This window comes from Colletotrichum phormii (genome assembly GCF_030913505.1).
Source record: "Colletotrichum phormii strain CBS 102054 chromosome Unknown BDP81scaffold_27, whole genome shotgun sequence".
NCBI lineage: Eukaryota > Fungi > Ascomycota > Sordariomycetes > Glomerellales > Glomerellaceae > Colletotrichum > Colletotrichum phormii.
In genome coordinates, this window is record NW_026851469.1 from 566,464 (window position 1) to 586,666 (window position 20,203).

General features: G+C 51.1%; 5 protein-coding genes across 5 annotated transcripts; 3 read left to right on the top strand and 2 right to left on the bottom strand.

The window, feature by feature from the left end:
* The first annotated feature begins 133 nt into the window (after positions 1 to 133).
* On the top strand, positions 134 to 2,530 carry BDP81DRAFT_503000 (major facilitator superfamily domain-containing protein). The gene is made up of 7 exons (XM_060595582.1): positions 134 to 313; positions 380 to 767; positions 825 to 909; positions 947 to 1,361; positions 1,422 to 1,531; positions 1,596 to 1,998; positions 2,041 to 2,530. Exons 1-7 carry the CDS (start codon positions 164 to 166, stop codon positions 2,080 to 2,082), a joined length of 1,593 nt encoding a protein of 530 aa, XP_060439862.1. The 5' UTR covers positions 134 to 163; the 3' UTR covers positions 2,083 to 2,530.
* Positions 2,531 to 4,901: 2,371 nt separating this feature from the next.
* Positions 4,902 to 6,042, bottom strand: BDP81DRAFT_331310 (methyltransferase domain-containing protein; the record flags this gene model as incomplete). The annotated part of the gene is made up of 3 exons (XM_060585494.1): positions 4,902 to 4,979; positions 5,041 to 5,740; positions 5,792 to 6,042. The coding sequence occupies 3 exons, from the start codon at positions 6,040 to 6,042 to the stop codon at positions 4,902 to 4,904; spliced, it is 1,029 nt and encodes a 342-aa protein (XP_060439863.1).
* A 631-nt stretch (positions 6,043 to 6,673) lies between these two features.
* BDP81DRAFT_118405 (uncharacterized protein) lies at positions 6,674 to 7,526 on the top strand. Its single transcript, XM_060581569.1, has 2 exons — positions 6,674 to 7,139; positions 7,189 to 7,526. The coding sequence occupies exons 1-2, from the start codon at positions 7,086 to 7,088 to the stop codon at positions 7,507 to 7,509; spliced, it is 375 nt and encodes a 124-aa protein (XP_060439864.1). The 5' UTR covers positions 6,674 to 7,085; the 3' UTR covers positions 7,510 to 7,526.
* A 4,469-nt stretch (positions 7,527 to 11,995) lies between these two features.
* BDP81DRAFT_331490 (uncharacterized protein) lies at positions 11,996 to 13,012 on the top strand (the record flags this gene model as incomplete). Its single annotated transcript, XM_060585512.1, has 1 exon — positions 11,996 to 13,012. One exon carries the CDS (start codon positions 11,996 to 11,998, stop codon positions 13,010 to 13,012), a length of 1,017 nt encoding a protein of 338 aa, XP_060439865.1.
* A 2,517-nt stretch (positions 13,013 to 15,529) lies between these two features.
* BDP81DRAFT_465163 (uncharacterized protein) lies at positions 15,530 to 17,720 on the bottom strand (the record flags this gene model as incomplete). Its single annotated transcript, XM_060594246.1, has 5 exons — positions 15,530 to 15,848; positions 15,930 to 16,198; positions 16,232 to 16,400; positions 16,495 to 16,826; positions 17,604 to 17,720. 5 exons carry the CDS (start codon positions 17,718 to 17,720, stop codon positions 15,530 to 15,532), a joined length of 1,206 nt encoding a protein of 401 aa, XP_060439866.1.
* Between the last annotated feature and the right edge of the window lie 2,483 nt (positions 17,721 to 20,203).

The following is a 20,203-nucleotide window of genomic DNA, read 5'->3' on the forward strand; positions in this document are numbered from 1 at the left end:
GGTACTTTCCTTTTTCACTGCCTCTAATAGACCTTCGCTCTTCTCTTTTTTATTTTTCCGGTCTTAAAATAATGCGTCCCAATCAGGTTGACAAACAGCAGCTCCCTATATTCCCTCTGTTACAGAAGAAACGACTGTCGATCAATCAGGCTACCAATCAGCCATGGATTCCATCAAGAAGAAGACTTCTCGGGACGAAGCTCCGGAGACGAATGATGGCAACCAAGACCCGGCCTCACCCGAGTACGTTGGGGGCCTGCCTTTAGTCTGCATCCTCATCGGTCTGACTTTGGCTGTATTTTGCCTATCGCTGGTAACGCCTTCTCCCAATATTGATAACACTGAGAAATTTCACTAACGGTAGCGATGAAATGTTCAGGACCGAACTATCCTCGCAACTGCAGTCCCCAAGATCACCACCGAATTCAATTCTCTCAACGACGTAGCCTGGTACGGCTCGTCATACCTCCTGACGACCTGCTGCTTTCAGCTCATGTTCGGCAAGCTGTATGCCGAGTTCAGAGTGACCTGGGTGTTCCTTGCTGCTCTTGTCTTCTTCGAACTGGGAACTATCGTCTGCGCCACCGCCCCAAACTCAGTCGCCCTAATCATTAGAAGAGCGATCTCTGGAATTGGCTGCGCCGGTCTACTCTCTGGAACCCTCATCATCATAGCACGGAGCTTCGCGGTGCACAAACGCCCCATCTACACTGGTATGATTGGAGGCATGGCTGGCGTTGCTGGAATTATCGCTCCCACCCTCGGAGGTCAGTCAAAACACGCATTGCCCGTATTACCGTTGTAGCTAACGGTATTTGGGCCAGGCGCCTTGACAGATAACGCTATCTGGCGCTGGTGCTTCTGGATCAACCTGCCCCTCGGCGCAATCACAGCTGTCGTCGTCTTCTTGTACGTCAAGCCTCCTGCCGACGCGGAGCCCAAGCAGCCCAAGTCCATCGGTGCAACTCCTCAACAGCATGGACCCCATTGGCACTGTCCTGCTGATGCCCTTCATGGTCTGCCTACTACTGGCTCTTCAATGGGGTGATACAACGTACGCGTGGAGCAACTGGCGCATCATCCTTTGCCTGTGCCTATTTGGTGTTCTCTTCCTCGCGTGGCTGGGCATCCAGTACTATCGGGGAGACGACGCCACCTTGCCGCTTCGCCTCATTCGCCAACGATCTGTCGCGAGCGGCATGGCCTTCATGCTCGGCGTCAACGGAGCTGTCTTTGTTATCGTGTATTATGTCTCGATTCGGTTCCAGGTTGTAAAAGACACAACGGCGGAGCAGTCTGGCATCAACTTCTTGACGTCGTCGACCGCCGTGTCTGTGTCTTCAATCCTCTCAGGAGTTCTGGTATGTAGGAACTGGCCTAGAACTGTTTTAGTGCATTTGCTGACACCGAACTTCTTGCAGACATCAAAGTTTGGATATTGGGTACCGCAGATGATCTTCAGCACGATTGTTACCTCAATTTCTTCGGGGCTCATCTTCAGATACGAAGTTGAGACAACTACCGCGTACTGGTATGTCAACGAGTTTTCTGTATCCGCATGATGCGACTAAACTTACTTACACTGTCTTCACCAGGGCGGGCACTCTCTTCATGTTCGGCTTCGGTGCAGGTATGGGCATGCAGATGCCTCTCGCAGCTATCCAGACGGTCCTCAAGGGGGCCGATGTGTCCCTAGGCACCTCCAGCCTTATTCTCGCACAGACTCTCGCCGGTTCCATCTTTCTCTCAGTTGCGCAAAGCTTGTTCCAAAGCAGACTCCTGGTTGAGTTGGCAGCGCAAGCGCCGCAAGTCGACGCACAAGTTGTCATCGGGCATGGTGCGTCTGGGATTAAGGACATGGTGGCACAAAGGTACGGCGATGCAGCTGCACTAGACGTGTTTGGGGCTTACAACCACGCGTTACGTGCGTGCTTCTTGTTGTGCATCGTTCTCTCATGCTTGACTGGTATTGGTGCACTGGGAACGGAATGGAGGAAGGTCAGAGAGGACGCACCGAAGGACACTATTGACGATAGACAGACCGCGTCCGACAGCGGCGAGACACCGCGCAGCGACATTTGAGGGCGAGACTCGTCAGCTATGTCTCCGGAATTGCTCTATGATACTATGGCTCTGGACTGATGGGGACCTCGCCAACCTACCGCTCGTTCTAGCTATAACAGCTGCTGGTCGCTCTTAGTCACATGTATGTACATAAGAGTACATGTGCCTATGGGTTCTTCTTCCCTTTCAAACCCCCATGCCTGAGCTGAAAGTTGTAGTTGGTACGCGTATATTTTGCAGACGGGTGTATTATCTAAATACAGAATTGCCAGTCACTCCCTTGTTCTTGATCTCTGATGTTCGAGGCTGGCTGCCGTTGTGTTGTACTGAGCCGTGATTCTATGCGGGAAGTCTCATTTAATTTTGATGAAGGCGCATATTAGACTTGAGATGTCTTGTTATCACTCCGACTGATTACTGTACCCATTGACGAGTGACATTGTTCAGACAGCAGAGGTACCTGCAATGGCGACTTTGGTAACCGGTAGCATTTGAGAGGATGTAGTTTGAATAGATTTTTGAATGCTTAACGTGTGATATCGTCAATGCTTTCGTTGTCGCCTGGTGAAGAGTGATCAGCGTAGGTTCATACCAAGTTATATATTGCATAGTGGCTACTGACCTTCTGACGGGGAATTCCCAGTTCGTCAAGTATTGTTATTTCTTAGGGAAGTATGCTTGCAATACTTCCGTGCATGTCGAAGGCAGTTTTCCTTCCGGGGAAATCTCTTCCCGTAGCCGCTGTTTGGGCAAGCATGCCACTCTTCTTGTGCCGGCTTGGTATGCTTCAGTCGGTGCTTTTGCATATCCTTTGGTAGGTCGCAGGAATAGCTGCAACTCGAATGTTGGCATGGGTACCTTTTTCGTGAATGGCAGGATGATGCGACAGAGTTATTTCTGTAGTCATCGAATGCTGAGTTTAGGCGGCGCTTTAGTGTGGCAGAGTTATGTCTGCTTTCTTCGAATGGCGAAGTTGAATGGCCCAGTGGTGTGACGGGTTTGCGTCTACTTTCCTCGAATGGCGAGGATCTTGTTGCTTGGGTCGCAGACCTTGAATTGGTCGCAAGACCAGTCATAAAAGGAGTGTTGATCCCAGACCAATGTGTTCACGGGAGAGAAATTCGAAAATTGTTCGAATGTGTCTTCGTTACGCTCAAGGTATTCGAGCGAAGTTGCGTTTAGGCAGTCATCGAGGTACCCAGTGAAATAAGTATCATGGGTGTCGAAAACGTCGGTAGGTCTGGGTGAGATAAATGAGGTTGTATCCCAGGCCCTTGACTGCCCCGAGCATCTGGGATGTTGTGCGTGATGCTGAGTTGTTAGGCCAATAGGCAGTGATGAGTCGCAATCGAAGTCGACAAGTGTTTCGGGGAAAAGGATTCCACACCAAACTCTTCGAGGATCGATCGGTTCCCGTCAAAAAGCCGCCGTCTTTTTGACGGACGGCGGCCTCCGAGGGCAGGAAAGAGATACAAGAGGGTAGTAGTGCCTTGCGCAAGGCAAGAGGGATGGGATATAGGTAGATGTTCTGTAAAGCAAGAATATCTACTCTACAGAACCAAAAAGACTTGTTTAAAGCTTAACAGGCTTGAAATTAAACGGAGGACGGTGCCTGCGGGGAAAGGTTGGCGGTTAAATACTTTCTTGTTGGGGCTGGATCTGGATCTGCAAGTAAACAAGAGTCCTGTGGCTTGCAGATGCCAAAACCACCAACCACCAATTAGATAGTGTGCGGGCCGAATGTCACACCAAAGACAGGACTCACAACTCTCAGCTGAAAGCAAACGTGGGCCTCTCAGCCCCAATGCTGTCTTGTTATTGGTAGTCGCGTAGAAAGACCACTGCGACATTCCCGCGAATTGAGCCGTCAGACTTGCTTTCGCGACAATGCTTTTGTTCCGCTTCAAAGTCTGTCAGTTCCTGTTTCTCCTGGAAACATGATTCTGATAGCTCGAATCGTCGCAAAAAGGAGAATGAGTTGAAACTTCAACTGATGCGTGTAGTTGTCAACTCTCATATTTTTGTATGCTAGACTTGTCGCAAACATGGTCGAGACCTTCTTTGAGGGAGATTTCAAGGTAACAATACTGAGAAGCGCGAAGCTGGAGATTGAGTCCTCCAGAGTCAACAGGACTCCCAATTTCTTGTGGAACATTCTATCCGACAGGAAAAAGAGTCCCCATGAGTCCCCTTTAGTCATGTGGACTCTTCTGAGAGTCCCAATACTTTAAAGTGATGTTTAGCCACGACAAAGGAATATAAAATGAACTCATCTGGGTTTAAACCAACACAGGTGTTTATTATCGTCTCGGCAGTAAACATTCGGGCTACGAAATCTTCCCTTCAATTTCGATAATAACTCGAGGCGCAAGCTTCATTCAAACGACTCATTCAGGATGAACTCCAACTCAAAAGAAAGGTAAAGTCTCTCCTATAGGATCTTCCAGCTAGATACTGACTATGGGCTGTGCCCAGCCAATCTCGACAAGTCGAAGGCAAAGGCCCTACCCACCCGCCGGCCCAGCCCTCTAGGCCTGCTTCCTTCAACACCATCGGCCGTGCCTTCCCGTTTCCCGTGTCCCTCAACGAGACTATGAATCGATACTTCAAGTCTCTTGATCCATCGTGGATCCCGTTGCCCCCGGATGAGAAGGAACAGACGGAGACGAGAGGCGAAACGGATAGCAAAGCAAGCTGCGTTGCACTTGTAAACGGGGTGGAAATCACGAAGCTCAAGAAAGTTGTGCGCAATTAACACTTTGAGAGTTTCCAAACGCTTTAGAGTATTATGAGTCATGAATTCTCCGCCGGCATCTGGGAGTTCCACCGATGTTATATCATGTTGCTGCAATATTCTGTTCGCTGCGTCTCTCCCACAGGACACTTCTGCTGCCTTTCGTGTTTATCCAAGTGTACTAAGTCAATTAGAGGGGGTTGAAAATATACGACGAATGCCACAGTGAAATGATCACCTACCTCAAAGCAACACGGCTTCCCATCTCCCACCATGACGGCGAGAAGATTTGCCTCGCTCCAAACCGGCCTGAAGCCAGCTTCCTCAATCCTTTCCCACCACTCCGCAAACTCACTTATCGTAGGGCCCTTCTCTGGTACATGAATCTCAATCACCATTTGACCAACTGGCACCTCCTTGCCCTCGAGCTCTCCACCTTTCGTATAGTCTCCCAGAAAAGACTCCAATGTCGGGAATTCGTCTCCTTCGATATCCATCTTGACGAGGTTTACATATTCGTGCCCTAGCTTCTTCATGATACTCTTGATCGAAAGAAATTCCGTCTTCTCCTTTTCATAGTAGTAGTCGTACTCGGCAACAGCCGTTTGGAAGAAATGCGTCCGATTGGAATACGCTTCTAGTCCCTTACCCCAATCATCGACGGTGTCGTCAAAGCCGTAAATCTCAGTGGCGCTGGAGCGGCCGAGCATCTCCGTCTCGAAAGAAGAGTCGTCTCCGATCCCAAAGCTGTAAATGCGGATGGGTTTCTCAGGCGCTCGAGAATTGGCATTTGCTCTTTCGTATTTACTCATTCCGCAAATCCACTTTCCCCCGTCACCAAGTATTCCAACTCGTTGAACATCCCATGGGCACGTGTACGCTGCCGGAAACAGGTCCCAGATGGTATACCAGAATCGGAGGCTCTCGTCTCTGGGTGTGAACCTAGTTGCACAATCAGATATCTCTATTGCTATCTAAAGAGACCCCACTCACAGAATTGAGTCGTAGTCCTTGTTGGCACTCATCCACTCATTTCTCTTTTCGACCGAAGTCAACCATGACTTCTCCGACAATGCTGCCCGAGCAAGCTCTCCTAGGTAAATGTCGCTCCGAGATAGTATCCAGGATGACCATGTTTCGTTGAGGATTGGTGTCAGGAAGTAGAGAAAAGCTACCGGGAAAAAGAAGGGAAGGATTCTCAGAAGGGACCATGTCCCCCGGTCCGCGGTCCTCGCAGCCGCCATTGTGTATCAAACGGGCGGGCTGAGGCTAGAATGGTGATCGATGTACAGAATCAACCCAATAGAATGGGGAATATGACCATTGTATGCTTCACCAATTTCAAAGATCCAGAAATTCAGGATCATCAGACCAAGCGGTATTGCCAATCACGGAGACCCTACCGTCGCGCTGTCGGAGCCTTCCAGCACGATAAACAGCCATCCGATTCTGACAGCATCATTGAAATAAACTTTGATCTTCTCTACTGAAACAGCTTGTCTGAAACCGTTGTCGATCCGTAGCGGCCTCGTTTCTACGAAGTCTTTCCAGAATGCCCGCCACGAGTCAGTCTTCAGACGGCGACAAAACATCGGACTACGCCTCGGTTCATCCGTGTTCTGCAGGGGAATCTGGCTGACCAAAGAGATGCAACAGGTCACAATATGGCTTGACGGTGGAAGTTTGAGTTCAAGGCGGAAAGCTCGTTTTGCGGGAGATCGTCCAACTTGGTTGGCGAAATCGAGTCAGTCTCGCTTGAGACAGCTATTGCATGCCACAACTGCATGCCGAACCAGGAAACTCGCCGCCGAGTTCAAGTCACAGCCACAGCGCATAATGTCAAAATTTTGCCTGTTCCAAAAGCCTGGGAAAGCTTCCGCCTATAATTGTCATTAAGCTTCACGCTATCTTGAAGAAATACCGGCATTTCGCTGTACGATCTCGCGACTATGGAACCAGTTATAGCCAAGATGGCTTCTCATGCACGGTGCTGTACGCGTACCTCCCACCAATCCCGTTTCATCAATAAGGCGCTTTGGCACGAGAGTGAGGCTTTCTACAAACAACTTGCGCATCGTCTCTCTGCATAGGCCACCCGGAGTAGGCGCCAAGAGTCCCTTCGTGCTTATGTTGTATTTAGCCATCGCGTTAACCCAGACCCGACCCTCTGGACCATGATGTGTTCGGTCTGTTTGGCAGCTATCCAGAATCACTCATCTCTCGGCTTAACATCGAACTACTTCTAGTAGCTGCTTCTGGCAAGACCTCACTCACTTTAATCGCGATCATGAAGTTCACGTCAACTCTCCTCATTCTTGCTAGTGCTGGCGCTGTAGTAGCCGTAAGTTGCGATCTTATTCGACCAAGGCAGCTCTACTAACTCGTTCAAGTCGCTTCCCAACGCTGGCGCTGCTCTCGTTGAACGCGACGAAATCGTCGGGAAGAAGGGGCTCGAGGCAACCAAGACAAACCCTCGGGTGAAGAGAGCCGACGGAACCTTCAACCTGGTGCCACGGCAGACTCAAACCAAGGAGGCCAGGATGATCTCGGACGAGGAAGCAGACAGTCTTCAAAAGAAGCGCGGGGAAGAAGCAGTGCAGGAGAAGCGGGACGATTTAACGCCGACGAAAACGAATCCTCGGGTGAAGAGGGCTGACGGCACTTTCAACCTCGCTCCAAGGCAGTCCATTACGAGGAGAGCCGAGGCATAGGGGTGAGGCTGGGTTGTTCGGTGGGAGTCTTGCTCATGTAGGCAGTCTAAGGCAGGCGTAATACCAGCACCGAAAGAAGCATGGGAAAGGAGGAATCAATCCCTCCCGCGTTCGTAGTGTTACATGGGCAAGTGACGAGGCACGAAGCATTATTCGGTCTGGCGTTCTTACACTTGCCATCGTACCATGATTGAGTGCTGGGAACTTCATCAGCTTCATACTCTGGGTACCCATAATAAGCCTCCACTCTGCTATTCACACTCCCGAAGGCACCTCCGAAGCACTACGGCAAGACTATATTGGACACAGCAGAGTCTCTGGTAGCTTATGATAGTGGTACGAGGGCAGAGAAGGACGTAGAACCTGAAGCGCCGCAACCTGAGAAGAAGCGCAATATTCGGTATTTCGGTCAATACCAGGGCCCAAAGCTGGGCGAGCGAGGCAATTTCGAGCCTAGGTTGAATTAGATGTCATACCGATGATGCACGTAACCACGCAAGCTTTGTCGTATTGCGTGATACCGCAGCCATAGTGTGGTGCAACCCATCACAAACCGCTTGACTCTCGATAGTTCGTACGACATTGCAACGAGGATGAGTCTTCAGTATACAGCCTTCCAGAAGCATTCTGGGAAAGTCAGTTCATCTGCATAACACAGTCGGGACGAGAATAGTCTGGGTTCCCTGTCTTGAAACGATTCAATCAAAGACCATGTTCCCAGCAGGACGCACGAGCCAAGAACGCCGAGCATTTTGCAAGTTCCTGCGTAGACTTTGCCCCGGAAATCCCGGTCTGACTCGGAGCAGCCTTAATAGTGGGTACGCAAATCCGGCGAATGATATTGGCGATGGATAACTCCGTTTCGGAGGAGTAAATCTGCCTCGTAAGGCTTTGGAGGGTTGTCGAACGCCACCAAGTGTCTGATGATGTCTCGACCCTTCCGCGCGGCTACATGTCTTGTAGGTAACACAAGCGGTTCGAATTTTTTTGAAACTGCAATGGCGAAAGGAAAAGTCGTCCACGGGATGAAGCACAATTCTTCCAGCGAATTCCAGTCTCTCCGAGCGGCCTCCGGTGGGCTACATGGAAACGGCCCCCAACTGGGGGCTGAGAAGCTAATCTCGTGGTTGCGATGTTCGGCTGTGGGCGCAAGGTACTGTGCAGGACATTCGTCAGACGCGTCAGGGTAGCAGATCCTACAGCCTTGCGGGAAATCTTGCGGTCACCTGGTCGGGAAACCCCCGGCCATGTTTCTCTTGGAAGTCCGGGGATGAGATAATCAAGGTCGTGAAAAGAGGGATCGATCCTGTTGATTCAGCTCAGGTGGAAGTGGAAGTAGTTGGCCTCCGGCCACGCAACTTTACCGAGTCTATCGCTAGGCAACGGGTGGCAACTTCGAGGTGACTGGAATGACTGGAAGGAGAGAAGCGAGCCGGCGAAGGATCGGAGGTGGTCTTGAGAGTGTCTGGATGCGTTGACGCGTCTGGTGTGGTGGGTGTCTTGAAGTGACGCGGGCCACGAGCCAACGAAGGACGAGCCTGATATGTACGAGCACCTGCTTGTAGTCCCTCCTAGGACTCCAGCCAATTCGTATTATGACAGGTTGTCAAGGGACATCGCGAAAACTTCTCTTGATGTTTAGGCAGACGTTTAAGGTACAGAGATACGTACCGTCGGTAAGTCGAGGGTGAGCCGCATCGGGTGATCTCGACCCTGTGTTAGTCATCAAGAGAAAAGCCGGGGATTTGGTTCTCACCTGAGGCAGAATGGGACTGATGCCTGCTGGTAGCGGCTGGAATCGGAAGGTGGAGAAGAAGCGTTGTGGACCTGATGAGATACGTACCGCTGTCTCCAAGAGTTTGTGCGAACTCTGGGAGAAAAACAGGTGGCCGGAGCTTTCACCTCTGACCACACCTCATCCTCTCCCAAGGGCATCTCCAACTTGCTGCTGCGACGATGCGATGCGCTGCACTGCGACACGATTTGATGCGATGGCATTCGATTGAGCCTCTCGGAGCGCTTGCAGACCTTGCAGCGAAATGCACCCCGCTCCCTCTTCATTGTTGTCCTGATGAGCTTCTTTTGCTATCCACCTTCACGAAACAAGGCCTGGCTGGCTGCATCGGTTGGTCCGAGGGAGAAGCAGGCTGTGGTGGCTGTGCGTCCCTTTAACGCACCCTGCTGTCGTTAGAGATCAGCACAGCCGTCTTACTCGCATACTAACACTGCCAAAACATACTTCTTTCGCAGCCAAGATTTCGATTGAACTGGCGGGACGAACACCACGCTTTACTGGTATTGGAACGGCGCGCGCCACGTGACAAGCATCGTCATTAACCTTGTCAAGCCCTCAGTGGCTCCCCTTGCAGCCCACGATCCTTCGCCGGTGACGATGAAGGCCATGGTTCCCGGGAGGTGGAGTTTATCGAATTGGCCCGCAGCCACTTGTCCAGACTCCAGAGTCCGATGATCAACTGCTTCAATCGTGGCCTCATGCACAACCGGCCATCTGCAAGTCAACTAAGTGGACCTCGTCCCCCCGGCCACTCAGAGAATCGGCATTGTAGCGTCGCGCAAGAGACCAACAAAGAGCTTGCATGAAAACCTTGCGAGGCCGAAGTGACTCAGGTGTCATTCACCAACGTCAATTGGGATGATTGGTTACTGTTCCACCCGATCCAGAACAGAGGGGACAAAGGAGATCGTCGCTACTCGAGCACAACGGCGGCTGTCGCTTATTCGGAAACGATGTTGATTAATTGAGAATCAACACTTCTGGGTCGGGCCCGGCCAACTCGGGCCAAATCTGCAGTCGAAATGTTTCAATTGCCGCTGTCCATGTCACCCTGGCCTTCCCCAACGGCGCGCGCATGGTGCCTATCCCCGCGTCGAATAAATGAAGAACCGGGGCAAAAATACTTTGGTTCTTAAGTGGTGGCATGAGGGGGGCATCGAGTTGAGAGCGAAAATAGCATCATATCGCCCAGATTATTGTTTCGCGGCTTTCCCACTCAAGAGTCCGAATTCGTCATCTTCTACACGAGGCTGCGACGACGCCAGACCTCCACGGCGGCCATCCGCAACCTCTTCCCCAGACGAAAGAAAGGGACGCTGACCACCAGCCAGTCGGTTCCCTCTTCATCCTACGATGAACGAGACACCACCACATGGAATAAACATCGCGGCGCAACTCAACTTACACAACCCGTATCCACAAACTCACACACACCCTCATGCGCAAGGTCGCATAACTGGGGACTGAGGACTCCTTTCAAAGACATCAGAGAACACAAGAAAGCGCCACCTGTGCGCCGTCCAGCCTGTCACGCCTGTCGAATATCCTTGGCTCCCTCCAGCGCCCTCGTTTTGACGGCTTACGGTGGACCCCCCCCCTGGCAACGTCCCAAAAGTCACTTCCCGCGCACCGCCTCTGGTAGGCCTCTTCCCAAAAGAGGCTGAGTGATACCTCCAGAGGTATTTCCCCAGCGGAGGAATGCGGGCAAGAGACGGAAGGGAGACTTGTGCTCTTTCGGAAACGTTCAGCGAGAGGGGGCCACCCTAGGCCAAGGACTCCGACGACCCTCCCCTCCCAAGAAAGAGAACCCCCCTGCGAGGGCCGAAAGAGGCCTAGCAGCCAAGCGAAGACTCATCGGCCTCTACTTGTAGCGAAAGGCAGCAGTCTGACAGGGGAGGGGGAGGGGGGCATGGTGTGCAGGCGCAATCCACCCTCGCAAGGCCTCAAATCTCCACCATGCCACGGCCTACAGCACTTGGCCCACGATACTTGGGTCCTCCACCGTCTTTGCGGCTGACGCTAGGTACTAGCGACTTGTTGCCCCTGCTCTGCCATGCCACCACCACCACCAGAATGGGTTTCTTCTGCTCAGACGATATAATTCAGACGCAGAATCACTTCGAGACAACTTGTTTCCACGCTGCTTTACATCTCCACTTGGACTATTTACACTTTGGAAAGACTTCCCTTCCCGCACTTAGACGACAGACGCTACCCCAATCTATCATACCTGGTCGATCCATCCTCTATACTTAGGCAGAACTCTTTGGGATTCTTCCACACCTGACTTCTTGAATCCTTCCTTGATCTGGTATATAGTCCCTCGTCTTTACTTGCATCTTGTCCTGGAAGATCACCAACTCACATCACCAACAATCAGACAGACCACAACCTCGATTCACTCAAAGATCCACCATATCACTTCGACTTCACCTCAACAACACCGACACGTTGTCTTCCTATCACCACCCTGAAGCTCACTACATCGACAACACCATTGTCTACAAGTACAAGTCTCGTCGCCTAGCCGACTCCAATCGGAATTATCAACGTTCACCAACGCTCTCGAGGACTCTCTCCTCCACCCAGTCGACCGTACCCGCGAGACGAGTTCCATCTGTTACGCAGGTAGTTCAACCCTCACCACCGACCCCGCGCACGCTGCGCCCTGATACGTTTACACAAGACACAATGTGCACCACCGACGTTTACACCGACGTCTACCCCGACGGCCGGAGGGCCGAGTATCCTCAGTCCACCTTGTGCGCTGCTTCCCGCAGCGGTCATCTTTGCCCCAACCCCGTTATCTACAACCACCCGCCGCGCTCAGTCGGCTACCCTTCACCAGTGCCCATGTACGCTCCTGCTGGTCCATCATACCCATTTCCCCAGCAGATGCCGCCCTCTCCTCCCATGAGCTCACCACGAGGCACTTCTTCGGGCAATGAGGGAGGTCGCACTCGTCGCGAATCTTCTTCGAGCGAGAGGAGGCACCGCCAATCCGGAGTATACGTAAACGGCCAAAGGGTATTGGACCTCAACCGCAAGCACCGGTCATGCAAAGAGCGCATCGTCATCGTCGACGCTCCCCCTACCCCGCGCACACCACCCAAGCAGTTCGCTTCGCCTTACACCGCGCCGCCCTCACCCAATGCCGGCGGCGAGACCTCCCAGTTCCGCTATAGCCATGTCCGTCGCGACTCTCTTCGACCTGTCATCGTCGATGAGCGCCCGCGATCCAAGGTCGAGATTGAGGTTGTCGACAACAAGCACCGCCGCCATCACTCTTCTGAATCGCGCAACAGCTACGCCAGCGCCGATGATGAAGAGCGCCGCCGCCGCCGCCACCGAGAGCACAAGGAACGCGAGGAGCGCAAACGCCAGGAGGAGGAGGAGCGCCAGCTCCAGAAGCAACTGCGCATTGCTCAGCAGAACGCCAAGATTGCCAGCCGCACCGCCGTCCCCGTCCCTCCCGCTCCTCTAAACCGCACTTCTACGGGTTACGGTTCCAGATACCAGGAGGACTTGGCAGACGCCATTCGCCGTATGGGAGTTGCCGACCATCTCACCTCACGAGCTGAGGATGAGGAAGAAGCTCAGCGACGCCGATTGCAGGAGCGGATGACACCCCACCGGCGGGCTACTGTGGGTCCGGGTACCCGGAGGCACCGTGTTTCCTACGATGATGGGTTTTACCGATGGGAGTAAACGACATATTTGGTGAATGCATTTACTGCTTCAAGTTTCTTGTTTATCCATTATCGATATGCGAGCTTTTCTCTTGATCGTTTTCTTGGAATTGTATAGATAGCCAGCGTTTCTTGATTTACATGCATGTACAATATACCACCGGGGAGGGATCGCCGGGACAGCGATAGGAAGATACCACCACAACAGGATACGTTGGGACAACCATTAGATAGTCATTGAATCAAAACAACACAATCATGATTCATATATCCGCTCCTACGTTGCCGGCTGTGATCATTACGGTGATGCTACATCTTTGCGGTACATTTTCTCGTGATAAACGATCAACGTCGCGGTCCTTGTGATCGCATGCGCCTGCATGTCTCACTCCTGCCCTGGTCTCTGCTCGGATCTTCGAAGGCTCGGCAGCGACTCTGCTTTCTTCCCATCCCACCTCACCTTTCGGAGAGAGATTGCGAGACGAAACATCTGCAAGCGACCCTTATCCGTGGCGTTTTCTTGTTCGTTCGTCCCAAAATTTTGTTGCTAGAGACATGCATGGACGATGAGGGAGAGTGGATGGGTGTCTGTGGCGGGAGGTTGCGATGGTCTGAGTCAAGACACCACCACTTGGACGCGAATGGGACTAAAAGACTATGCATCCAAGGTACTTGTTTCCCCAAATTTGAGGTTGAAATTTGGATTACATGATGCTTGCCGCGCAATGCGAAAACACGCATTACCAGTAATTTTGGGCCGGGACTCTTCCTTCGCTCCTCATGGCTGGTGGGACGTTGCGCAATTCTTCAGATCGCGGGGTCAGTTCTGCCTGGCTTCAAAGGACGCGATTGCAGTCACGGTCCTTTGATGGCTCTCTCTAGCAGATTTCATCATCGCCAAGAACAACGGATCCCTCACGAAAAAACAATGACAAGAAGCCCCCGATGACCGCGCTTGCGGCGACTAGAATAGGCAACGCCAGGCAGTCCCTCCCAGTCGGCACTGGCTTTCGGAGACAGAGTTGGGGGGAAAAGACAGCCCTGGGGTAGGATTTCACGGGTCATCCCTGTTGATTGGGGTCTTGGGGACGGCGGGACGGGTCGGTGGGGTGTCGAGGCCCAGTCACCGAAGAGTGACATTTACACACCCTGACACCGAGGGGTGCCGATCTCGGTGTGTTCGGTCAAGTGGTGACCGGCGGGGTAGTGGCCGGGGGCGGGGTTCTTGACGCGCCAGGTTTAATACCGATTTTGAGATTGATTCTGATTTTTGATTCAACCGTTGCTCTCTCTCTCTCTCTCTCTTTCTTTTCCATCTACTCGATGCATCTGATTGATGCCAAGTCACCTCGGACAATTACTATCCGGCAAATCCCGTCACAAAAGTAGAAAAACTGCACTTTCGGAGACTGAGGCCATTTTGCCTGCCTGCCACTTACCCCACCTGCCTACTCCGTGCCACGGTGCCACCATCTTCGCTCCTCCGGGATTGGTCGTGACACGGGGGCGGGGTCCCATATAAACCGTCTGCCAACCAGGAACCAAAGATTGCTTTTTTCCCTTCGTTCCGCCCGCGAGGGGAGTCATTGCGGCGTGGGAAAGGTGAAGTCCAAGTGGTGACACATTCTGGCGGTGAAGAAGGGTTCGTGGTGGTGTGGTCGGTGCTGATCGCCTGGCTTTTGAGGGTTTGGTACATGATGCAGGGTACTTACTTCCTGTGTCTATTCGGGGCATATTTTTTCAATTTGACTGTAGAGTGAGCCCCAATAGGATATATCAGGTCACCTTTTCTTGTACCGAATAAGGATGCTGTTTATTGCGGACCGCCGACCGGGAATCAATTTGACGACGTCCTACTTTCCCTAAGTCACTTACTAGATAATAGCTAGCGTTCAAGATGCACATTCTCGGAAACGACAACACGAGATGATTCTTCAGACTTAGCTGGTCCGCAAATACTTCCGGTTATTCAATTCCACTAAGTACACTACAAATGCCCCTATCTCTTCTTCTGTCGATGTCACTCCCACTATTCTTCTTCTCCCGGCTAGTTCTGGACCTCCCACAATATGTTCCCCAACGAATACATTCAAATCTACCAAGTGAAATATTGACGATGATGACTATGTTGGTATTGATCATGTAGGAAGTAACAACCACTCTCACATCAAATATAACCGAGAACGCCGCTGAGGATATATTGTCTCTTCTCGTCTCCGTATCCGTTCCCGCGTTTGCCTTGGGAGCTTTCTGAACCACGAGAAAGATGAAAGACGATTGCACTGAGGCGCACTAGGTACATGTACTTATAAGGTGATCTTGAACACCCAGCAGCTGCGTTGAGGACCTTGCGTGCTGGAGAGTAGCCTTGCACTACTTTCAAGACGCAAGAGTTCGAATACAACATGTATCGATCGGTATAAAGCTCCTCAAGTTGGTACGACCGCCGGTCTCTCTCACATCTGCTAGGCGTATTTCTATTATAGTGGCGTGAAGCGCGTCTATGCTTCGGCGTCGAAGTTCTGACTCCTTAAAATCAAGTGTACCAGTCTCCTTCGTCATCGTCAACCGACTCGCCCTGATCAGACTTGTCTAGCAGCTCCTGGACCGTCCAAAGATTGAATGGGAACCCAGGGACCGCGTTCGTATTCTTGAACTCCTTCCCTTGAAGCAGAGATTCCGCGCAAGCCTCGTAGTTGTCATAAGCATATTGCTCAGGATCATGCTTCAGCAGCCACGATCCTGTAAACTTGGCGATACTGCGGGGATTCTTGGCAGCTTCGTCCCAGTTGGTGTGGTGGAAAACCTCTCGGGATTTGAAGCCGATTTTCTGGGCGCAAGCGGTTCTCTCGAAGCTAAACAAGGCCGTCCCAGAGTCAGCGATATAGCCATAGGTTCAGGAAGTTGACGGGGCACAGTGAGAGGAAGAAGCTTACCGGAGCTTGTTGTGTACTTTGGTGCCCAATGCAGCAGACTCCTTGCCGCTCATTCTGAGACAGGCAGCAAGAGAAAAGGCATCTTCAAGTGCAGTGGTAGCACCGAACCCAGAAGAAGGCAGAAACGAGTGCGCAGAATCGCCGCATTGCACCACTCGCCCTCCATCCGACACCCACTTTAGCTGGGGATCACGGAACCGCAGCTTCCAGTCGGTGACCTGGTTGTTTGGCGTCGACTCGATGACCTCGTGTACGATAGGCGCCCATCCCTAGACATACTTGAACGCGCCGGTAGAGTCCACGACACGATTCCAGTCTTCGACGGCGGAATCATCGTCTCTGTGCGTCAGGCCCCAGCAGAACTCCGTCGGCGAGAGCCCAGTGAAGAAGTGCGCGCCTGGAACGACGTGGAGGGAAGTCCATTCCCGTTTATCTTTGAAGAACTCTGCGATAGCAGGGCTATTCAGGGCTCTTCAGGGCCTCTTCAGCCCGGTAACTCGCTCTGTAGAGAGCGAAGCCAGAGCTGATGGCTTTCTCCTTGGTGCCGGTCACGAGGCCCCAGGACTTGGAACCGACGCCGTCTGCTGCCACGACGATGTCGGCAGTCAGCTTGCTCCCGTCGGTGAGGATTACGCCGCCGAGGTCCTTGGTCTCGAAGAAATCCTGGACCTCTTGGCCCGTCTCAATTTGGTAGCCGAGTTCGGTGGCGTAGTTGAGGAGAAGTAGGTAGAAGTCTCTTCGGCTGACGGAAATCGTGGGCAGAGTCGGGGATCCGAGCTTGGTTCCGAACAACTTCTCGCCACTGAATTTGAAGAATTGGAACTCGGCTGAGATGGCGCTTTTGTTCAACCTGTCTATGAGCCCGGGCCATTTCGAGGGTGTGTGTAGTCCGGAAGACTGGATGAAGAAGATTTCACCTGCGAATCAAGGAGTCATTGCGTCAGAATCCTGTTCCGAGAGAGTGGAAAAAGCTGGTGTGATTATGGACTTACCGTAGTCTCCCGGGTCTATACGATTTTCCAGAGAGTTTTGCTATCCGGGAGGTGCTTTCTGGCTATCCGGGAGGTGGTCCACTCTTTTCAGCCAATCAGAGCTTGTGCACCTACCCCGGATTTTTTCGGCCAATGGAATCGTCGGCTCGGGTAATCACCGGAGAATGCAAAAAACGGCATATTACGTAATGAATGAAATTAAAAATTATTTTGGGTTTTATTGCGGCAATCGACGAATCTCGACGAATTGACCCTCTACGATTAATCGACCTCTGCCCAGCCCACTTACGCCAATTCGTCGGGCCCAGACGAGGGCGGTGCTTTGCCGTGGGCACGTGCGAAAACGTTGAGATGGTCTTGTAGCTGTTGAATCGAATCGGCAGGCACTCCGTCAATCCCACCCTCTGGAGGGTTGGGAATAGCCTCATAATCGGGCCCGTCGGTGGGCAAATCCATCGCGGCGACGTAGGCTGGGTGGTTGGGTTGGGTTGGGTTGAGTGGGTAGGTGGGTGTGGTTTGGAAAGGAATTTGACGACCGTGGGGTGTGGAGGAGGAATCCAATTGACGGGCCCACAGGGCGCTAGTAGACTTGTGCCGAGGTTAACCCGTGGGACGCTTCTGATTGGTCGTAAAAGTAGACCACCTCCCGGATAGCCAGAAAGCACCTCCCGGATAGCAAAACTCTTTCCAGAACCTTGACGCTATGTCGCTGGCGATGAGCTTCGATGGCGAAAGCCAGGCCAGCGATTCCGGCGCCGACAACCAGGATCGAGATGCCCGAATCAGAAAGACGTTCCATAATGTCGAAATTCTCTTCGAGTCGAATGAACTCAAGTAAAAGCTTTCACGGTCAATGATTGCTTTGCAGGAAGGCTTAATCGAGGTGAAAGAAACAAAGGACAGTGCGGTGATGTAGGGACGAAAGGGCGATCTCTACATATTCCCACCCAGAAGCTCATCTTTATGATCATCGCATCTACACTTGTTCTTGGAACAACGGCGGTTGAAAAGTCCGCGCCTTTGGAGATCGAGCCTTCGGACATTGATGGATGGTCAATTAGGCCGAATGTCGATGCTAGTAGAAGACTGGAAATATCTTTAAGCTGCCCACGAGATAAGGTCGTATTACACTTAACCCCACGCTCTCTACAATATGCCGCGTCTGTAAAGTTATACGCGAGGCTAAGACTCGTTACTGACCCAATCAGCTGCTGTGCACGAGTAAGTAGAGCAGAGACAAAGCCGGTGTTCGGGACCGTTATCGATCCGTGGTCCGTTCTAAATCCCCCCTTGTTTTCGCGGGGACTGTCGACTAGCTTTTTATCACAAAGCAAGGTAGCAAGTGGAAGATATGTATAGTAGAAAGCGGCTTGATTCCTCCAAGTGGAAGATCCGTATGAGGGTCATATCTATCCCATCGGGTGCGGAATAGCTCCATTTTTGCCAAGGGCGGGGTAGAGCCAATAAGGGCTTCTATATTAATCAAGCTAACCAATAGAGTAAAAGTACCTCTATTACCTATAGATTTTGGGTATATTACAAGTACTAGTAGTCTCCCTTAATATAAAGAACTATATTGTAATCTAAGTATCTTTTTTACATTCTTTTCTTTTATATAAGGCTATTCCTAGATACTTTACTTAGGGTTTAGAGTCGGGCCCTTAATGCCCCCCTACTACTATAGTAGAAACAAAGTGAGTTAGTACCCCTTAATCCCTTCCTATAGTATTCGTATAGAATAGAAGTATTTCTTTTATCTATAGCCCGAACGTAAATACGCTTTACATATACATGTTAAAGCGCCGACAGGCACATATGCCCGTATAAACTTAATAATAAATGCTCGGACTTAGCATCACATATGATTAACGTGGTTTACCAGTCAGCCGCGCATATCAGTCAGCCGCGCATCTCCTTATCGCATACTAAATTGCATATTTACCTAATTTCTTTGAATAATAACTAATTAAAAAGATTTCAGTAACTAATTTCTTTGAATAATACGTTAACTAATTAAAAAGATTTCAGTATCTTTATAATATATTTAAAATATAACTAACTATTCTTCTTTTATATCTTATTCGCCGGGGTATAATCTATCACTTATTCTTCTTTACGGGAATATTAATACGACTGTTAGGTTATATTTCTCTATAATCTTTCTCCCTTAGCTCGGATGGCCCGTAGCTAAGTGACGGAAACTATATGTACCCACAACTACCTAAATGCAGTAGAGGGATCTCTCTTTTGTATATGGTGCAACGGTACAATTCCGAATTCTGTCACTAAGCCTTATCCCTCCTCTAGACTACCCCCTTCACTACTTTGGGTTGGATAGGGCAAATCGCATCGAAGGCGGCGTAAGGCCCGTTATACGACGGGTATTTAAAGGGGCAGTCGTAGCCATCGTGACCCTTAGTGCCGCCGTAGGGTGCCCGGTGTTAATTAGTTGTGTAGAAAGGAGAGCTGTACTTAAGTGTTACGACCCAACATGCATGACCAAGAACAAGGTCTGCCCCGCAGGCTCTGCCCCGCAGGTTCGCGGTGGCTACAGCGCACCATGTATGCAGAGGACAAGGAACACTAGGCACCCTCTCACGGAACGGAAGAACTATGGACAAGTCACGTGATGATAAGAGATAAGAGATAAGGATAAGGATATGTTGGATATGAGTTATCCAAGCTATCCTTGGATAACCAGGATATGAGCTATCCAACATATCCAAACAAGGACACTGTCCAGCACAAAGGACATGTTCAGAATCAGGACTTGTATATAAGGATGGACTTGAGCCGGACTCTAGGACAGACTTCCCATAGCTTCTTCAGCAATTAACTTCGTATCAGGATTAACATCCGCTTTCAGCTACTACCTTGACAAGACTACGATTGATCACCGAAGCCTTACCTTATCTTACGATTGACAGACATAGCTTCCCTGAAGCTATCCCCGACTACGATTACTGTTACCAGTTCCGCAGCCTCAACTTCTGCAAACTACCCCTACGACTAGCTGGCCGTAACACTTTAATTGCTCCTGTTCAGTAAGTTGACCCTACGAAACTCACTAACAGTAAGAACGACGATGTCTTCCCAAGCCACCCCGTCCACTTCCAACGACTCCAAGGGTAAGGCCCCTATGCCCGCCAAAACCCTGGACGAAGAAATGAAGGACGTCGAAGACTCGGAAGAAGAACTTGACTTCACTCGTAAGGTCTATGGAAACCTACAGAAGAAGATCAAGAAGAACGACTCCGACATCGCCATGATGCAACAAATGTT